A 21,779-nucleotide genomic window follows, 5' to 3' on the forward strand; every position below is an offset into this window, starting at 1 on the left:
AGTCTTTTCAAATCTATTCAGCCCACAAAGCCCAGGGCTTAGGTGTCACTGCCTTCTACTCCCAGCAGGTCCTCTGCCTCGTCCATGCCATGTACAAAGCTCTACTCTATGCTGTAGGACACTGGAGCTTAATTCACTGTTTGCAAGAGGAGAGGGACAGCACAGTGGGGAAGAATATGGGCTCTGGGGCCACATGGGATTCTGAATTCCTCCTCTGCCACTTAGTAATGTTGTGACCTTAGGCAAGTAAACAACTAGCCTGAGTTCCACTTGCTTATCTTTAAGTGAGGCTTTAAAAAAAAAAAAAAAAAACTTGCCGAGACAATGCTTTGTGTTCAGCACACAGTTTCTTCCTCTGAAGCACATAGGGAGACCACATTTATCAGCTTCTTTTGCAGCTGGGTCCATGCCAGGCCTGACTTTTGAAAACATCGCACCTGATCTTTGCACAAGCATAAATAAAACTTGAGTAGTTGCTCCTCCAGCAGAGCACACAACCTGCCTTTGCACAAGTAGGTGAGTAGACCACTTAGTGTGGCTTGCCTTAAATGAAGCAAGGTAATGAGAGCCCAGACTACAAGGGAGCTGTTTAAAAAAAAAAAAAAAGGCAGATTTGTAGACTTCCCTAGAAGTCAAAGTCTATGGTTAAGACTCTGTGCTTCCAATGCAGGGAGCACAGGTTTGATCCCTGATCGGGGAACTAAGACCCCACATGCTGCATGGCCAAAAGGAAAAAACGTGGGTTTGAGAATTACTCTGGAGTGGGAACTAACTGCTGCTGGTGCTGCTAAGTCACTTCAGTCGTGTCCGACTCTGTGCGACCCCATAGACGGCAGCCCACCAGGCTCCCCCGTCCCTGGGATTCTCCAGGCAAGAACGCTGGAGTAGGTTGCCATTTCCTTCTCCAATGCATGAAAGTGAGAAGTGAAAGTGAAGTCGCTCAGTCATGTCCAACTCTTAGCGACCCCATGGACTGCAGCCCAGCAGGCTCCTCCGTCCATGGGATTTTCCAGGCAAGAGTACTGGAATGGGGTGCCATTGCCTTCTCCGAGGAACTAACTAGACCTAGTAATGGGCTACAGATAGAGGATGAAGGAGTGGGAAGTGTGAAGAATTACTTCAAGTGTTTAACCTGAGCTGCTAGATGCCACAAAAGACTATTTACAGAGATGGGGGAAGTGGAAGAAAAGTGGTGGGCAGGATCAGGAGTCCTATCTTAGACATAAATCTGAGATGTCAGAGACTCAAGAATTAAATACAGGAATCAAAACAGTCTGAGCTAAAGATAGAAATGTGAAAGCCATCACCTTATAGTGCGTATTAAAAGATATGGAAATAAAGACCCAAAAACCAAGGCCTGAGAAATAGAGTAATTCAGAGGTCTGCAAGGAGGGCAAATACTAGTTCTCTTTCCTTGTGTCCTCCAAGGAAAAGACAGGAACCATGACTGGATACTGCATCAACCTATTTAAGCTGTAATTCTGTAATTAAGGAGCTCATCAGATTGGAAAGATTGAGCCCAATGTATTAACCTATAAATGCCATTACCATTTTTAAACTCTGTAAATTCCAGTGTGTCTTTTTGCCAGCAGAATTATTATACCATGGATATCATTAACCGTATATGCTGAGAGCTTCCAGATAAACCTCATTATTAGGCCTGCTTGACAAGAGCAAGACAAAGATAATGAATCTAAAAGATGAGTTCATCTGGGGTTTTTTTATTTATGCATTCATGCCAAGTTCCTTCAGTAATGTCCAACTCTGCAACCCAATGGACTGTAGCCCTCCAGGCTCCTCTGTCCATGGGATTCTCCAGGCAAAGAATACTGGAGTGGTTTGCCATGCCCTCCTCCAGGGGATATTCCCAATCCAGAGATCAAACCAGCATCTCCTATACCTCCTGCACTGGCAAGCAGGTTCCTTACCACTAGCGCCACCTGGGAAGCCTGGTTTTTTTATTTATAGTAGGAAAAAAAGTAATTTTCTTCCTTGTTTCTAACATCAGTTGGTTTAATAGGTTATCTTATAAAACTATGCTTTGTATGATGCTTCCGTCAATAATTTCACTTCCAGTTCCATGAAGTGAGTGTTCACTGAACACCTACTGTAGGCCAGAGGCCTGGCTGAGTAGCAGAAGGGAGGAGTGGAATGACAGGCCCTGTTTTCCAGGAGCTGAACTTTGTTAAAAACCAGTTTCCTGGTCCTGTGTAGGATAAAATAGTGGACTTCCGAAACCTTAAATTCAGACAGACATCTTAAAGATAACAGCTCTCAGTTCTTTTAGTAACTGTGGTGCTCAGAGACTGTGAAACAGCAGTAGAAAATGGCAGTGCCACTTGCTGGGTACGTGCGACCTTGGACAAATCATTTAATCCTGCTTGTTCAGTTTCCTCATCTGTATGACTGGATGGCGCACCTACCAGATAGTTAATTTTGAGATTTAAATTATGCAGAAACATCTTCTAAAGAACTGTCAAGCAAAGAGGTCGACATATCTAATAACTATTTCCTTCTCTAACACACAGGGCAGAGGTATTTTTTTTTAGATGCCCAACAATGACAGCCAACTCTCCAGTAAACAGCAAATTCTCAGTACCTGAGCTAGACCTCCAGCATGTATCAGGGTTATATCGGGCATCCAGAAGCATCCAGGAACCACCAAGCCATAAAGTGCAATCACAAAGTAAGGGACGGAATAGAACAGATACGCCAGCATCTGCACAGAACAGAGAAATAATGCCATCAGTAAATGGCAGTTAGCCTAATGAAAAGCACACACACACACACACAATTAACACTTTCAGCTGAGAAAATGTTAACTCCTCTTTCCTACATGGTATCACATTTTCCTATTCTTAAAGAAAATTAGTTTTAGAAAAACCTTAGGCTTCACAACCACCTGACCTGGATTTTAGGATAAGCAGCAGGATCCTTTAGGTACGGCTCCTGAAATTGCGTATATAATCGGCAGAGCTCAGCTGGGCAATCCAAGGCAATCTAAGAACAAAAATGAGTTCATTATAAGAGACGGTCACATCTGGTCCTTAGGTTTGCTGATAAGGCTAAATGTGCCAAGTTTAGTCACAAGCTGCTTTCTACGTAACAAAAGCTACTTCAGAAGCTCATCAGTAAAAGGGAGAGAAAATAAATATAGATCAAAGAGATCAAGTAGCGGATAACAGTGGAGAAGGAAATGGAAACTCATTCTCTGTACCTGGGGATCTTTCTCGTGTTCAGTTTAAACATCTAGGTTTGGCTAACCAAAGCACAACTTGCTTTAAATCATCAGCTTCCCTTTTCCCGGGAATAACTAGCCAAGTAGTCCCTGCAGGAAGAATAGTACATTTCTATACCAGATTCATCTTAACTATGCTGAGTCCTCTCTAACTTACCTCCCTGAGGCACCACTCCTGGTGTCCTTAGCCATAAATGTTGTCCCACCTAAGTAACACATGTGAACACGTCAGTGGCGGAGTTGATTAAAATGGATCCCAACCTTAAAGCCCCATCTTCCAAGGGTACACACTTTACCCATGTTTTTCTCGTGTGCACAGGGGCATGGAGAGTTGCAGCTCATTTTTATTGTTGCTGTTTTTTCTTCTTTTGACTTGAGGAATTAGAGCAACCAACCAGATATGGTATCAGTGCTCTGGTCTGAGCAAAGCCTCTGCCCTGCTTTCTCCTTTACATCCTTTCCCCAGGCCACTCCTACCAGCTGACTCTGTTCCAGGAAGTTTTTGACGATCCACAGAGGGAGACAGCGCTGAGGACTACTCACCCTGACCTACCAGTCATACAGGCCCCTTACAGCCCAAGGACCCCAAACAATGAATCAGCTGCATCAGCTTACATTTACCATTCTGCCCCCCAACTGCTGTTCAATGCCATCAGGCTTAAACAGTAATTGTCATTGCAGCTGAGTATAATTCACCATATAATTCTGGCTGCTCAAATTTATTGCTACTGAGGATAAACCATGAAACGGATACTCTGAAGGACCCTTGATTAATAAAATTAGAGCAGTCACTTACTGAGTACTTTTTAGGTATAAGGTCCTCTGCAAGTGTCTGATGTGTCTTATCATTTAATCTTCAAACAATACTCTAAGGTAGGTTCTCTTATTTTATAGAGGAAGAAACTGAGGATCAGAGAGGTTAAGTGATGTTTCCGAGACCACACAGCTAGGAAACAGCCAGGAGTCTGACAGTTCACTCTGATACCCTGTCCTCAATCCCATCTCCCTGCTCCTGAGAACACATGGATGCTCTGTGCCAGCTTGATTAGAGTCTTAAGTCACCACCCTTAACAGATTTCAATCAGAAACATCAAACAAATGAAAAGAATGAGAGGAATGGCTAATTTTTCAGGAGTCTTAAAGATTAATTGGTGGAGAGCTTGATCTGAGGACCTCAAGAAGATGGCATGAAACAGCCCAGAAGGGACCACCCTTTGGGAGGAGAGGTTTGGAGTGAGGGTAGGAGGGTAGCAGGAAGCAGGTCCAGGCCTCTAGGCTCTAATTTGTTGTTTAGTTGCTCAGTCGTGTCTGACAGTTTTGCAACCCCATGGACTGTAGCCCTCCAGGCTCCTCTGTCCATGGGATTTCCCAGGCAAGAATACTGGACTAGGTTGTCATTTTCTTCTCCACTAGGCTCTAATAGGAAGTATGTTTTGTTAGTGCTGTGGAAAATCTGATTAAAAAGTTTTTTTTTTTGTTATTGTGGTCCCTTATGCTTACCAAGCCTCTAAACACGCAAAATCCAGTCGCCAGAAGGAGACATAAAACCAACATTAAATCAAAAGGTCTTCTCAGCAGGTCTTTTGCTTGGACCTCTTGAATGACCTAAAATAGAGTTGGTAACTGATGAGGTGCCAAAGAATAATCTGAGATCTACTGAAACAAAGATACCGTGATAAGAGAATTTCCAAGACTCAAAACCACTAAAAAGGTAATTTAGGAAAATTCCTCTCCCCAAGTCTCAGTTCCTCATCAGTGAAATGAGGAGATTGGGGCCTAGTGATCTTGAAGGGCCCTTCTGGCTCTATGAGGCCATATTTTTTTAAATAGCATTTTTATGATCATAAGTGTAAAATATACTCATCTTTAAACCAGTAACCCGACATACTATTATTAACACTTCCAGTCACAAATACATAGTTTTATGTGTGTGTGCATATATATATATATATATATATATATATATATATATATAATACATGTGTAAGTATAATACATAATCTACATTTATTTTTTCACAAAGTTAGGACTTAATGTATAAACAGCTTTGCATTTGTTTTTTGCCTCTCACTACCTATAAGTGCTTAACCACATTGTTAAAAGTTTTTCTAAAATTTACTAACATATGGTAGTGCCATTGTTGGATGTTTAAGCATTTTCACTGTTTATACTTAATGCAATGATGAGCAACTTTGTACATAAATCTTTGACAGAATCTCTGATGATTTTCTTAGGATACATCCCTCAAAGCCTCAAAGTAAAATTACTAAGGTTAAAAAGTTAAATTTCCTAATGTTGATAACATTGCCAAGTGGCTTTGCAGAGTGACTCTGAATTTGTATTCGTATCAGCACTGTATGACTGCCTATTTCTCCCTGGCCATCACTGTGTTTTAACATTTTTTAAAAAAAATTAATTGTGTGTCTTACAACATGAACAGTACAGATACACTAGCCTGGAGCCATCAGAGTCAGTGAAGCAAGGAGGAAGGCTATGGTTTGTTGTTGTTTAGTCACTAAGTCGTGTCTGACTCTTTGTGACCCCATGGACTGTAGCCCACTAGGCTCCTCTGTCCACGGGATTCTCCAGGCAAGAAGTACTGGAGTGGGTTGCCATTTCCTCCTCCAAGGAATTTTCCCGGCCCAAGAATCAAACCTACATCTCCTGCATTGTAGGCAGAGTCTTTGCCACTGAGCCACTGGGGAAGCCCTTAAGGATATGGTTACTGTCTGCTTGTTTTTTAACAACCACCTCATTCCTCAAAAGGGTATAAGGGGCACCAGTTATCAAGGTGCCAAGCTGAGTTTACATAGCATGTGTCCAAACATTCACAAATGAAGTGTTTGTAAATTAAAATGTATTTTAATGAATTCTATTGTTAAGTCTTTTTATAAAATGAAGAATCATGTTCTGATTATCTCTAGTAACTCATATTTTCATGTATCAATTTTTGCTTAAGGATCTAATACCTATGAAAGGAAGAGGAACTTAGAAAGATGTCACTAGCTTAGAACTGAAGACCTTAACAGAGTACCTGCTGGGCCAGTATTGTTTCACCTTGACCACCATGGCTGTGACTGGAAGGGAGGTATCTCAGAAGATGTCCTGCAGCCAGTCTCCATGTGCCTGGATCTCCTGGTAATCAGACTCTCTGACTGTGTGCTACCTGGAACAGCAGTGTCTCTCCAGCCTCCCTCTGGGGCAGTAGTGCATAGATTGCTCTGAAAGAGGTGCCCAGGTGCTCAAACTCTGGGCCATTAGCACCCCCCAGATAAACCTCACACGCTGGGCAATAATGCGAAATCTAATGGGAAGAGCCAGTGTAACCTGTGGCACCCAAAGTTCCAAAAAGCATGGCCCAGCCAATCAAAGCAGATCTAATCACACAGAAGCAGACCATTCTGGCTGCCATAATAAGGTGTGAACCACTGCTGCAGAATCAACACAGTCACGCTGACCGACTGCACCAAAGGCTACAGTCCCTGGAGGCCTGGTCCAGTCCAATAGCTGGTGGATACAAGTGACCTCTGAGTTTGAGAACAGGTTTACATTTAAATTAATAAAATCACCTTTGAGGGGTAATTATAATTTTCTGATGGCTGATTATAGATTCTGAAACCAGCCCAGACAGGAAGACAAGTATATGGTATGCTTAAGAAAAAAGCAGGGCAAATACGTGTTCCATACTTCCCTATTTAAAAGAAAGAAAAAGAAAAAGTCAAAAGTATATCCACATACAAGTAACATGTAGGATCCCTCCCCATCTCAAGTCATCAAAAATCCTGATATGGACCAGACAGTATTTTAAATGAGACCAGAAGCATAGGTTAATTTAAAACTATTAGGTATTTATTAATAGGTATGCCTTATTTATAGTACTTTAAAAGTAGACTTAATATAATATCCTGATTTCTGGCACACATAAATAACTTTTATATATCAGCTTTCAAGAATCTTAATTTTCAAGTATATTTATCATGTGTCCACTGTGTGTTGAGTTATATATAATACAAAGAGATGTAAGAAATATTTTCATACTGAATGTAGTGACAAACCCAATATTTACCCTACTAGATCTTTCTAGAAGTCATGAATCACTGATATTAGTCTAGTTGTTCAGTGTACACTTTTGAAAATTGCTCAACAGCATTTCTTAAAAGGACAGTTGGAAGGGAAAAGAAGTAACTGCAAAACAGCTCTCTGGTAAACTTGGAATTTCTTGGTTCTATCACAACCAAAATAGCTTCCCTATTTAAAAATTATTCCCATTGTTTCAGAAAAGGAAAGTGAATTTTAAGATAAAGTTTCTTACCTACAATGTTGCCTGGCACAAAAACAACAATGCTCATAATAATAGATCCGACCCAATATAGGCCAATGGTTCTATAACTTTCCCTGTAATGAAAAAAAGCCTGACTTAGCACAGTTGTTTTAGAATACTATTAGTATAAGATGCTCCACAATTGATCTCTGTTGTAACCAGTAAAGTATGTGAATCAAAAATATACTGAATCAAGAGTAATAAATCCAGTACAAGGAACCGTGGTGATTGATCAAATTGCATTTCCCTATGTGATGAGCTATAGAATCCTCTTTATGTCCTTTTGCATAGGAAATTATGATTGCTACACCAATCTCCTGTTCAACCACACTATGGTCATCACTTTTGAAGGAGGCCTGCATTTCACTATTATTTATGAAACTCACAGCATGACAGGGAAAAGAAGGTTCAAAGAAGAAAACTGGATCCATTTTTAAAATCATTTTAAGTATGAGTAGCAGGATGCTATTAAATGGACTTTCCCAGGTATCACAGAATTTCAGTCAAAGTCCCAAAGATAAATACAATAAGTGACACATAACCCATGTTCGGAAGGAGCTGCTAGACACATACCTCTAATCTTAGCAGGTGATGCTGGCAAAAACTTTCTGCAATCGATAACTGACAACCCAAGATGGTTAGATCGCATCACGGACTCAATAGATATGAGTTTGAGCAAACTCCGGGAGATGGTGAAGGCCAAGGAAGCCTGGAGTGCTGCAGTCTGTGGCGTCACAGAGTCGGACACGACTTAGCGACCGAATAACAAGTGACAGCCCACCTCCATAAGGGACTCAGAGAAATTAAAAAAGGGATTCTCTATTGGGAAAGAGAAGTGAAGAATACTGTGTGCTTTCTGCCCTGCCCTACCCCCCAAGCCCAATGTATCAGATCCTAGGAGGCCCATTCACAGTGACTGGGACTGTCAACAGGGGGCAAATCAGAATCTTCTTCCCCAACAGGACCACAGAAATGCTGGCCCTCTCCTGGCAGGAGGCAGAGCCTGAGCATTCTCAGAAACACCTGCTGTGTTCCGTGGAGCTTGGGAACATTCATGAAGAGATGGGTGAGAGCCTAGAAAAGTCCAAAAATTAGCTGGGACTGTCTTGGAGTGGACAACTGGGGGCTAGGGAGGGGCACAGGACAGTTGGTCAAGCTGAATTTCAACCTTGTGAGGAGCAAGGATGTGAGACTTTAACCTGGAGCCAAAGGGAGGCCTGGGAAGGTAGGTGGACTTGAGACATCTTTAAAGGACTCCACCCCAAGGGTATACCTTCTGGGTTATAGGGGTTCCAGCAGAAAGAAGCTGTGGGTGTACCCCATGGGCAGAAGAGTCGCACAATTTCAGTCCACAAGAGCATTGCTCATGTCAGGGATCAGGGTAGTGCAGAGGCACCTATGGTGCGTGTGTGTGTGTTAAGTCACTTCAGTCGTGTCCAACTCTTTGCAACCCTATGGACTGCACCCCGCCAGGCTCCTCTGTCCATGAGATTTCCCAGGCAAGAATACTGGAGTGGGTTGCCATGCCCTCCTCTAGGGGATCTTCCCAACCCAGGGATCGAACCCATGTCTCTTATGTCTCCTGCATTGGCAGGTGGGTTCTTTACCACTAGTGCCACCTGGGAAGCCCGGTTCCTATGGCAGGGGTCTCCAAAGACCCCACACATGCACCACACAAGGCAGAGCCAGCATACCACCTGGTTCCCAATACCCAGAAAATAGCACCGGTCATGTAAGACTGTGCTCCTCTTCCTTAATTCCACATACAGACACATGCTCCCAGAGGAGTGAGCTGAGAAGTAATAAAAGGACTGATCATGTACCCCAGCCTCAGTGCAGACCGCTCAGTCTCAGGGTTAAACCTGAGCTGGAGGGAGAGAGATCTGAACGGAAAGCAGTCTGAAGTTTTGAATTACAATGGGCTTTTATTCCTGGAAACGAAAACATTAAGGGGTCTGCGGAGCTGTCCACCGTGGCAAAAAAAAGTGTGTTAGTTACTCAGTCATATCCGACTCCTTGCAACCCCACAGATTGTAGCCTACCAGGCTCCTCTGTCCATGGAATGTCCCAGGCAAGAATACTGGAGTGGGAAGCTATTCCCTCCTCCAGGGGATCTTCCTGACCCAGGGATCGAACATGGGTCTCCTGCATTGCAGGTAAATCCTTTACCATTTGAGCGACCAGGGAAGCCAGAGGGGCAGTCCAAAGGCGTATGTTCAAAAGGGAGTAAGTGATACAAAGAAAAACAGCCATGTCTCACTTGGGTCCACAGAGCCTGTACTCATGTCTGTGTGCCCCCCTCTATGTATCTGCCTGTCTCTATGTATCTGCCTCTGTACATCCCTGTTCCTTACACACTCGCCTATCAGTTGCTAAGGTGACCCAGGCACACCCACCAGGTTAGCTGACTTACTCCCAGGCTATGGCTGCCACCATCACCAGATACATCAGATAATGAGCAGAGCCATCCCAGTAGCAGATCATATGTCCATAGGCCGTGTTCAGATACGGTTCACCCTGAGGAAAGCATAAGAAGTCCACTGTAAATAAAACTCAAACATTTCAAAGCAAAATACCAGACCAGTATTGCATGTAAACTAAAACAGCAGAACTCACGTGTTCGTCCGCTGAAGTGAAACTATTCGGAATCCAAGACAATTACAAAACTGGTAGGAACATGAAAATATACATGTTTTATATACATATATATGTATACAAATATACAGGACAGGGAAGCCTGGCGGGCTATAGTCCACTGGGTCACAAAGAGTCGGACATGACTTAGTGACTGAACAACAACCATGAAAATATACAAGTACCCTGGAGCCGCCGAAACTAGGGTCTGCCACAGCAGGTGGAATGAGTCTGTGCCTGTCTACATAGGTGTATTGTTGTTCAGTCACTAAGTCATGTCTGACTCTTTGTGACCCCATGGACTGTAGCCTACCAGGCTCCTCCGTCCATGGGGTTCTCCAGGCAAGAATACTGGAGTGAGTAGCTATCCCCCTCTCTAGGAGATGTTCCTGACCCAGCGACCGAACCCACATCTCCTGCACTGACAGGTGGATTCTCTACTGCCATCTGGGAAGCCCACACAGGTGTGTACAGTGATGCAAAACAAATGGTATCACAAGCAGTCCTGCCCTTGTGGTGAACTCACTGAGGCCAAGTCCAGTCTGTGACTAAAGGTGTTTATCTCTGGCCAGGCAGGGTGGCCAGGGGAGACCCTGCTGACCAGAGTCACTTGGCTGACCTTCAAAATTCATGCTGACCCAGAGGCGTGCTGGGCTGTGTGTAAGGAAGGCAGGCCTTTCCCCCGCCACTATCCCCTATGCAGGCATGGATGGGCTTCACACCCTGCCCCTCATTCAACCTTCCGAGCAGCACCACGGGATAGATACAAGTGACCCCATTTTTAGATGAGCAAACAGAGGTTCCAAGAGGTTACCTGACCTGCCTAAGGTCACATGGCTAATTCCTAGAAAAAACCGTACTACCAAAAAGAGCTGTGGGCTTCCCAGGTGCCTCATGGGTAAAGAATCCACCTGCCAATGCAGGAGATACAGGTTAGATCCCTGGGTCAGGAAGATTCCCTGAGAAGGGAATGGAAATCCACTTTAGTAGTCTTGCCTAGAGAATTTCATGGACAGAGGAACCTGGTGGGCTACAGTCCATGGGAGTCACAAAAGAGTTGGATATGACTGGGCAACTAAACAACAGAAAGAAGAAGAAATATACTTCCAAGAAATTTTTTGTTTTATAAACACAGGTTATACGATGAGCCATTAATACATTTCCTTGTCCCAGGTCCTTTACGTTTGCAGGCCACTACTAGAAAGTCACTGTCGAACCTGCCTGGGTGTTTCGTGTCATTCTGGCTCCTCCCACTCTCCTGTCTTCCCTTCTCCCACATCTGTGCTCTCCTGCCTTGTTTCAGATGTCTTCCTAAGATGCCTTAAGACCTTTCCACAACAAGGAAGAGTGCAGATCAACCAGCCCGTCAATCAGCCAACCAAGCAGGGGGTTTTCTGTGCTTCCCTGGGGCAAGGACTGCCTGTCATCTTGCCTCACGCAAATCATGTGATCATCACAGGGCAGGGGGTGGGGTGGGGGGAGGGAGGAAACAACATACAAGTCAGACTTTAATACTCACACCCAGCCCACATCTTTTCTCTCTGACGTGCTTTGATTGAATAATACCATCCAAGGTCATGTTGTTTTGGCGGGGGGGTGGGGGGGTGGGTTTTGGCCACCCCACGTGGCAAGTGGGATCTTAGTTCCCCTACCAGGGATGGAACCTGGGCCCCTGGCAGTGAAAGCATGGAGTCTTAGCCACAGGACCGCCAGGGAAGTCCATCCAAGTTCATGGTTTTCATCATGCATGCCTACACATCTGGTTCTCTCAGCCATGCTGGCCTCACCTGTTGGCTTGCTGAGCATCTTCCACTGGATGGGTCCAGGGACCCTTCAAGCCCACCTCACCTCCTTTAACTCATCACCTTCTCCCCTCAACCAAGTCCCACTTGGCTTATGTTCATGCAGACGCCACTCAGCTTGCCCAGGTCAGAACCACAGGGTCATTGTTCACTCCTCCTTCTCTTACGCAGTCTGCTGGCAGGTCCCATTGATCTGTCTCTATGATGTCAACCCCAGGCAGTACTCCTTCTCATCACAGCTTCATTCGAGCCCTCGGCAGCCCTCACTGGACCTTTCCTACGTGGTCGTCCCACCTTTCTCCTCTCCTGCCGATTCCCCACACCCCTTCTCTTTGTGGTGGCTTCTCTTGCTGTGGAGCACAGGTTCTAGGGCGTGCAGGCTCAGTAGCTCGAGCACAAGGAGTCAGTAGTTATACCCCGCAGGTTCTAGAGCACGGGCTCAGTAGTGGCGCACGGGCTTTGTTGCCCCACGGCATGTGGAATCTTTCCAGACCAGGGATCAAACCTGCATCCCCTGCATTGGTAGTCAGATTCTTGACCACTGGACTACCTGGGAAGCCCTCCTGTGTTTGTGCCTGCCCCCTCCCACGCCACTTCAGAGGCTCCTGATCTTCTGGCCAGGGTCTCCAAAGTTCCACCCTCGGCCCTCCTCTCTACCTTCTCCTCTCTTCTCAGACCTTCAGGTGCCAACTGTCCTGAGATGGTCCCTGTATCTCTTCCCCGAGCTCAACACCTACAAAGCCTTGCCTGCTGGGCCACCTGCCAGGATGTCCTTTACCCACCTGAAACTCCTCACATCCCCAAATGAACTCAGCATCATCCCTGCCTGGCAGTGGGGAGCCCCGTGCTGTTTCTCATCTCAAAGCCTCTGCCCACACTGTTCTCCTTGGAGTCCCTCCACCCCCAAGTCTATCTGGAAAACGTGTGTCATCCACTGCCATTGCCATTTTTTAAAAAGACTAGGGCAGGGCTTCCCTCATGGCTCAGTAGTAAAAAAAAAAAAAAAAAAGCCACCTGCCAATGCAGGAGACACGGTTCCATCCCTGGTCCAGGAAGATCCCACATGCCAAGGGACAGCTAAGCCTGTGCGCCACAACTACTGAGCCTGTGCTCTGGAGCCCGGGAGCTGCAACAACTGAAGCCCTAGAGGCCATGCTCCACAACAAGAGAAGACCCCGTAATGAGACGCCCAGGTGCTGCCACAACTAGAGAGCAGCCCCAGCTCTCTGCAACTAGAGAAAAGCCTGTGCAGCAAAGAAGACCCAGCACAACCAAAATTAAATTAAAAAAAATTTTTTTAAGCTAGGGAAGCATCACAGAGGGCCCCCTTAAGTGCTCCCAGAGTCAGGATAGCATCTTAGCCCTTATTTTCCCCATTGCCCCCAGCTCATCCCTGAGACCTACTCATTCCAGCCGCTCAAATTCTCTGAAGTTCATCCCTCCTCTCTACGGTAGTTCATGCTTGGCCTCCATCTGGGTCACCTTCATGCCCTCACTGGCCCTGCAGGACACCTCCTGGCTGGTGTCCTAGCTCACAGCATTGACCCTTCCGTTCAAGCCCATCCTTCTCTGAGCTGATTGCATTGTCCCCTTACTTAACATCTTCCCTCACACAAGGGACAAAACCCAAACTCCCTTGGCTTGCATTCAAAGCTCCCCATTACCTGACACATGAATGATGACTACACTGCTCCTTATTTCCTATGTGACCTGGAGTATGTTACTTAACCTCTCTGGGGCTAGATTTATGACACCATCAAATAAGGAAAGAGGACCAGCTCTGCCAAGTGCCAGGTAGATTGATAATGCTGTGATGAGGGGCAGAGCGTGTATTCATCATCACAATCAAATGGCTTTATTAACTGACTCCCTGCTTGGCAGTTTACACATTTAAGACTGACTGACTTGGGCTTTCTTAAGGAGTAATGCATTGATAACAACAGATACGCAGATACTGAATTCATTTAAAGACCTCTGCTGCTGCTGGTACTAAGTCACTTCAGTCGTGTCCGACTCTTTGCAACCTCATGGACTGTAGGCTCCTCTGTCCATGGGATTCTCCAGGTAAGAATACTGGAGTGGGTTGCCATTTACTCTGCCAGGGGATCTTCCCCACTCAGGCATTGAACCCTCGTCTTTTACATCTTCTACGTTGGCAGCTGGATTTTTTACCACTAGCGCCACCTGAGAAGCCTCAAAGTACCCCACTTATTTTAAACACAAGTAGAGGAGGAAGGTGCTGAGTCCGGTGTGAAGATAGAGTTGTAAGACCCAACACTGAGGACAGCTGCCTCCCACAATCTAGTCCTAACTTTCCGCTTCACTTTCCACATAACTGAGTGTCCTGCGTCCACGGCAGTCAATGAAATACCACGTGTCGTGCCTTCTTACATGACACGAAAGGATTTCCAGCTAGAGCAATACTGTTGAGTCGCCGACCCTTCTGTGCGCGTGATGGCTAAGCGCCCCCGTACCTCTCTCAGGTAGTGCGTCATGAACCCGTCGATGATCCCATCTTGTTCCAGTCCTATGATGAGGTTTACGACGCTGGTAAATCCGAACACAGCGTACACTAGAGCAGAGAAAGCAACAGTTCAGAAAGCCGCAGCTCATGGGGCAAAGCCTAAGAGCTTGGCGTCCACCAGTAATGATTTCTTTTTTACTTTTAATTTTATTTATCGGCTGTGCTAGGTCTTAGCTGAGGCATGTGAGATTCTAGTTCCCCAGCCAGGGATTGAACCCCGGGACCCCTGAAGTGGGAACTCAGAGTGTTAGCCACTGGACCACTGGGGAAGTCCCCAGTAATGATTTCTTGTCATGTTTTCCAGAAGACTCTATAGATGCTGTCAACACGGACTCACAGAACGTACCTCCCGTGCACACAGCTGGAGCCACCCGCCAGTGTCATGAACCTGCAACAGGACACCCACTGGGAGGAGCACATAACAAGGTCCCAGGGGATTCTACTAGGCTGCCTGACTCCCCTCCTCCACTTCCTACATGTGGCTGCCAAGGCCACATCTGCATTCCAGCTGGGCAGCAGGAACGAAACCATTCCCCTGTGGCCCAGGAAGCACAGAGGTGACCATTGACTCAAAAGAGATCATTCACATCAATGGTTACCAGGTGGCCCGACTCATAGTGTATCCAACGTGCTTGCCTTACCCCACACTGGAGATCCTACAGACAAACAGTGACTGATGTGAAAGTAACGGTTGTTTTAGGAAGGAAGGCTAGTGATTTTTAGAAAACTGGATGTGAGGTGGAACCATTGAATATTAAAGAGGGAAAGTCACAGCATCTTAGAGAATCGCACTAAGGCTGTGAGAAGCTCCTCAGTGGGCTGAAAACTACCAGCAACAACTACCAGCTGAAAACTACCAGCTAAGGAATAATACTTTTTAAACAGTGAGCGATCAAATTTACCATGTGGTGGTTTGTCAATAAAGCTCTCTGTTCAAATCATAACAAGTTAGCATCAAACTGTGAGATGGGCAAGGATGGTAAAAAAATCTGCTGGTGGGACTGCCCTGGTGGTCCAGTGGTTAAGACTCTGTGCTCCCAATGCAGGAGCCATGGGTTCCATCTCTGGTCGAGGAACTAAGATCCCGCATGCTGCATGGCACACCCCAAAAGAAAGAAATTTTTTTAAAAAACTTTAATGGTGAACATAAAAACAGGTGTGAAACAAGAAAATGCCCAGGAAGGTGGGCAAGGTTAACTCACAGAGCAGGGAAGTCGGCCTTGCCCCAAGTCGGCAACCAGGAGTGCAGTGTCTACACTTTCCCCGGAAGAGCAGGAGGCCCACACGTGCCCTGCCTCCCCATGCCTCTGTGTAGGCCTTTGGTCCAGATCTCGCTGACAGTGATGAGCCATTAGGTGATCAGCCGTTGCGTGTCTCCCGGAAGAGGAAGCCTTCAGCAACTGATCATTCGGCTGTTCTACCGACAATCGCTGATGCCAACAGCAGGGTCAGGCTCTGGGTCACTGATGACAAGGATAGTCCCTGCCCTCCAGTCGGGGCTGCACTGACTGACATGAGGACAGAGGGCTGAGGGAGAGGAGGGTACTCAGCCCTGAGGAGCCTGGAGAAGCACGAGTGCAGCTGAGCGAGGGCTCCACGGAGCACGGAGGAAGGGGAAGGAAGCCGGCAGCAGGAGGCCAGTCTGCAAACGTGGGCAGAGGCCAGACCAGCGGCAGGGGGACTGGAGGCAGAAAGAGGACGTGGATTCAGACATGCCCAGCTCATCGGCTGACTGGCTGTCAGGGCTTAGGTAAGTTTCATTTCTCTAAGCTTCAGAATTTTTTATATGCAAACTGGGAGAAATCTGGGTCATCAATGCTGTCTCATTGGCTGTAACCTTGACCCCATTTCTAAGCACCTCTGAGCCAGATTCTTCATGTGTGCAGGGAGGATGTTGTTGTGAAAGAAAGAAAGTGAAAGTGTCAGTCGCTCAGTGTCTGACTGTTTGTGATCTCATGGACTGTATCTGCCAGGCTCCTCTGTCCATGGAATTCTCCAGGCCAGCATACTGGAGTAGATAGCCATTCCTTTCTCCAGAGGATCTTCCCGATCCAGGGATCAAACCCAGGTCTCCTGCATTGCAGGCAGATTCTTTACCATACGAGCCACTAGGAAAGCCCTGTTTGTTGTGAGGATTAACGAAAATGATACTGCTAATGTGCTCAGAGTCATACTAGGCACACCACAGGTGCTCAATCAGTGGTGTTTTCATTGAAGGTACATGTGTATTTGCCAGCCAGTGGTTCAAGTACTTTACAAACGGTATCTTATGTAATGTTTGTACCAACCCTCCACAGCAAGTACTATTATTTTCCTCATTGTACAAATGTGCATACTGAGGCACCGGACAGCTAAGCTCAAAGCCAAATGGAAGGGGCTGCAAATAGCTGGCTGAAGGCTGAAAGCCACGAAGGAGCTGGTACAAGAGCCGGGGTCAGAGGTCAGAGCATGGCTCCAGGCAGAGGCGAGGAACAGAGGGGTGTCCTGCCTGGGTCCCAGCTGGGACAGGGTGGGGTCCACTGCTAGTCAGAGTCCTTCACTTAGAGGGAGGCAGGGCTGTGTCTTATGGAAATACTCTTGCACTTCGAATCACCTTACCAGTTGGCTCAGAGTATTCACAGCCACAATGGAAAACAGACAGAGGCTCACATGTTGTGCTCTGAGGTGGACACAAAGGGCCCCCTCCCACAGAGACATACCATAGAACAGTGGGTCCCGAGGGGGTTTTCTTTTGACCAGGACACGAGCCAGCAGGGCCACCAGGAGCAGGACAACAGCAGCAGCCCCTACAATCGTCCAGGAACTGCAATGACCAGAACAGGGAGGTGGTCACTTATCAATATAAACACACGGGTGCATGGAATTTCCTGGCTATTGAATGCATTCTCTCCCAGTGCAGCTTCTGCCTACAGCCCAGGCACTGTGGTGTTCATGAAGTCTGTCCACGGAGCTTGGGCCCCTCTGGGCCACCTGTGACTTTCAGGGACCAGGACCAGAGCTACCAGGCCCTCACTCTCTGGTCATCCCACCCACCTGGGTGAATGACGTGTCTGAGTGCCCTCTACCACTGTCCGTCTGCCATGGTCCACCTGCTTCTCCAAGCCCCGTGCCTGATGTCCGACAGCCCTAACCACTGAATCTGCCTCCTTCCACAGGGCTGGCTGGAAACCTTCACACTGAGCTCCAGGGAGCATGCAGGAGTCACAACAATTACATCACCTTCTAAGGAAGAAGGGCCCCAGGCTGTGTGTATAATCAAAGGGACCAGAGGACCAGGCCAACCCAAGGGGAGAAGAGCTGGGGCTGGGCCCAAGGCCTGAATGAAGCCAGCACCCCCACACCCAGGAAGCCAAGGTGAGCTAGGCTGGGCATAGCCCTGGACTTCCTCCTGGGAAAAGGCATGGCCCAGGGGGACAGGGAACGAACAAAGCTGCTCCTCGACAGGACAGAACAAGGGCACAAGGCTTGCTTCAGTGAGCAGTCGAGGGACCCGGAAGCTGGTACCTACTCTGCCCCTGCCTGTGGGCCTTAGGAAAGTCATGTCATTGCATCATCTGTTTTTTAGTTAATTAAGACACATTGAGGGACTTCCCTGGTGGTTCAGTGGTTGGGACTTCGCTTTCCAATGCAAGGGGTGTTGGTTCAATCTCTGATTGGGGAGCTAAGATTCCCACATGCCTAGAGGCCAAACAATCAAAACATAAAACAGAAGCAATATTGTAACAAATTCAATAAAGTCTTTTAAAATGGTCCACATCAAAAAATCTTTAAAAGAAAACATATTAAGGAAAAATGCATTGCATATCCCTATAAGCCAGTCACTGTGGATGAAATAGAGAGACCCTTGTCTACACAGGAGGACCTATCTCAGTGGGCTAAGCTCTCTAACCCAGAGGTCACCTCCAGTCCTAAGAGGTATTTTGTCTCTCATACCTCCACACCAACAGGGCATCCAGTTCTAGACGAAGCACTGCCCAGCCCATTCCCAGGGCCTGCTTACACTAGGGCCTCCTCCGTAATCCTCAAGAACTGCTCTAGAACCACCCCTTAGCCAAGACCCTTCCACACCATCACAGAGGATGTCTGGATAACCTTTGCTGTATGTCCCCGGGACTTCTGGAATGTACCCTTCACAGCCCAACAACACCTACTAATAGCTGAAGGAAAAACTCATGCTGAAGTTCACTCCACACTCTACAGTTGGAATGGGTGCAGGCAGCAGTCAGAAATCTGCTCCTAATGTCAGAGAGGCAGTGACCCATCTGTGTGCAGGTAGATGAACCCCAAGGAGAGTGGCCCAGGCTGTATCCTGTGCACCTGGCCCCAGGCCCCACTTAAGAGTCAAGGAGTGGTTTCTGGGAATCAGCAGCACCCAGACTTTCAAATGCCACCTCAGACCTACAGATTCAGAATACTTCAGGTGTGGGGTATGGGAATAGGTTAATTTTTTCAAGATGCCTGGGTGAGTATGCACAGAAAGTCTGCCTGGGGACCTCTTTTAAGATTTTCAGGAACTGATGGATAAGTGAGGGAGGGAAGGAAAGGGAGAGAAAGAAAGGAAGGAGAAATGCATGGATGATGGATGAATGGATGTTTGGATGGATAGATGGATGGATGACATGATGGATAGTGGATGAATGGACAGATGAATGGATAGATGATGAATGATGGATGGATAGATGGATGGATGACAGATGATTGATGGTGGATGAATGGATGGATGACAGATGGATGGTTAGGTAATGGATAGTGGAAGATGAATGAATGGATTATGGATGGATGGATGGTGAATGATGGATGGATGGGTGGAGGGATGAATGGATGTTTGGATGGATAGATGCATGCATGACAGATGATTGGTGGTGGATGGTGAATTAATGGATGGATGAAGAATGATAGATGAATGGATGACAGATGGATGGTTAGATAATGGATAGTGGATAGTGAATACATGGATTGTGGGTAGATGAATAGAAGGATGCATGGTGAATGGAGGTCATAGTTCTATGATAAAAATGAAGACGACCATGTCGGTGTCCTCCTATTTCAGAGACTGAAATAGGAGGTTTCTAGTGCCACACATCAATGGATGCTCCAGGCTCCTCCTGTAGGATAAGCCAAAGGAGGAGACGATGAAAGAGGCAACTAATATGAGTCAGGAACACACTGCTGGGCAGAAGCATCCTGTGAACAGAGAAGAGGTTAAGGTGCTGTGTAGGCTGAAGGGTCAGGAAGATCCCCTGGAAAAGGGAATGGCTACCCATTGCAGTATTCTTGCCTGAGAATTCCTTGGACAGAGGCCCTGACCGGCTACAATCCATGGGGTCACAAAGAGTCGAACACTACTGAAGCAACTCAGCACACACGCACACACGCACGTGTAGGCTAACAGAAGTTTTCATCACAGCCTGACTGTGGCAGGGGCCAGGAGACAACTCCCATCCCTGTTCCCATCAAGGACCCGGCTCACAGCCAGCACCATCACACAGCTGGTGCTCTTCTGGACTAGAGAACAGTATAAACTGCTTCATGGTGTCTGCTCCCACTCTCCACCTCTAGGGGAGGAGCAAAGGATGAAGAGTAACTGGGGCAACAGAGCATCTGCATCTCCCAGTGACAGCCAAGTGCAGGACCTGCTCAGAACAGGGAGAAATGGGTCCAGCAGGGACCTGGAGGTGGGGGGAGGGGTAAGGGCTGCCACTAATATGAGGGGGGAAAAGCTGTTAGTATTGTAATGTGTGTGTTTGGGGATGAGGCTAGGGAGCAAGGGGAGAGTTTCTGATGCCCTTACATGAATAGATGGCTACTGAAAGGGATCATGTGTGGGTGAGTATGAGTTGTGTATGTATGTGTGTCTATGAGATAGAGAGAGAGAACTCAAGTCTTTTCCTGATGCCTCGACTTAAGTGGCTTTTTCTATTCTTCAGGCTTTTGTAAAAAGTCTGGTGGGAAAGAAGCTTCAGCTAATTCAACTAATGCAAACTGAATGGGATGCCTGCTAGGCACAAGCCCCCCACCCCCACCCCTCTCCGCCCTGCACTGGGCAGGACAATGCTAAGGGGAGCCATGGCCTGAGAAGGTAAATTCTGACCACAGGGAAGTAACTCTTGTGGAAAAAGCACAACCAACCCAACAGGGGTTCAGAGGAGGGAGAGACGGAACAGAGACTCCCTTGCTTGGGGGGGAGTCTGGAAGAGGTGGAGGTGGCATTTTACTCCAGGTTATAAAGTCCCGGTGTGGCTTCAACCATCAGCAACAGGAAGGAAGGTGTCCCAGTCCCAGTGAACAGTGTGAGCAGCAGCAAGGAGGTGGGGGATTAAGGAGTATCCGGGGCTCAGAACCAGGTGGCGCTAGTGGTAAAGAACCCACCTGCCAATGCAATGAGACTCGGTTTGATCTCTGGGTCAGGAAGATCACCTGGAGGAGGGCACAGCAACCCACTGCAGTATTCTTGCCTGGAATATCCCATGGACAGAGGACCCTGGCTGGCTACAGTCCATGGGGTCTCAAAGAGTCAGACACAACTGAAGGGACTTAGCGCAGGGGCACAGAACAGTCCAGTGCGGCTGAAGCACCAGCACGGCTGACTGGGCTGGGCTGGAGGACTGAGGCAGACATGCACAGGGCAGTGGAGAAGGCAACTCCCTGGGAGGCTTTACGAGAGAGGGCCAGTACCGCTGGTGGGGTGGGGGGAACAGGAAAGAGGAAACAGATGGTAGCCCAGCCTCAGGACTGATGGGGAAGGACAGTGGGAGGGTGGGACGGAAGGAGTGGAGGAAGAAGAGGGAGGAGTCAAAGGCTACTGGGATTTTAATCTGCAGGACAGGAAGAATGGCTGGAACCAGTTTATCAGAACCCCCACAGGGCTCAGCAATGTGCTCAGCAACACACAGCAGCACACAGTTCAGGATGTGCCCAGTAAAGCAACCACCCCCTTCCCAGGAGCTGAGATCAAAATCTCAGAGTCACCCTCAGATCCTCTCCATGCCACATGATCCTTCCATAAGCTGCGTGACCCTCCCTCCCAAAGATCCCCTCCCCAAGCCGCGTCCCTCTCCCTACACTGCTCCCTGATCCCCTACCTGGAAGGCTCTGTCCCTAGATCTTCCTGGAGCCATCTCCTGCAGCTCATGTCACCTCCTCCAAGAAGGCTTCCCTGATCCCCAGTCCCCCAGTCACTCTCTCAAATCGCCCCATTTTATGTGTTGATTTCTGTCTCAACAACAACCTCCCAGATCTCTTGTGGTTTCTTGATAGCTA

The 21,779-nt window shown here is 47.2% G+C and overlaps 1 protein-coding gene across 3 annotated transcripts in view; it reads right to left on the bottom strand.

The window, feature by feature from the left end:
• The window catches only part of TM6SF1 (transmembrane 6 superfamily member 1), a 55,749-nt gene that overhangs the window by 32,426 nt on the left and 1,544 nt on the right, over window positions 1-21,779 (bottom strand). For 2 of the 3 annotated variants that reach the window (XM_027521997.1, XM_027521996.1), the window contains exons 2-9: window positions 17,219-17,322; window positions 14,470-14,567; window positions 9,973-10,076; window positions 7,551-7,633; window positions 6,808-6,929; window positions 4,739-4,843; window positions 2,908-3,000; window positions 2,600-2,719 (exon numbers count right to left, since the gene is read on the bottom strand). In XM_027521997.1, coding sequence (XP_027377798.1) covers window positions 2,600-2,719; window positions 2,908-3,000; window positions 4,739-4,843; window positions 6,808-6,929; window positions 7,551-7,633; window positions 9,973-10,076; window positions 14,470-14,567; window positions 17,219-17,322 — 829 coding nt within the window. The remainder of the gene's footprint in view (window positions 1-2,599; window positions 2,720-2,907; window positions 3,001-4,738; window positions 4,844-6,807; window positions 6,930-7,550; window positions 7,634-9,972; window positions 10,077-14,469; window positions 14,568-17,218; window positions 17,323-21,779) is intronic. The other variant, XM_027521998.1, reaches the window with a different exon arrangement.

The sequence above is a fragment of the Bos indicus x Bos taurus genome, chromosome 21 (assembly GCF_003369695.1).
Source record: "Bos indicus x Bos taurus breed Angus x Brahman F1 hybrid chromosome 21, Bos_hybrid_MaternalHap_v2.0, whole genome shotgun sequence".
Classification (NCBI taxonomy): Eukaryota; Metazoa; Chordata; class Mammalia; order Artiodactyla; family Bovidae; genus Bos; species Bos indicus x Bos taurus.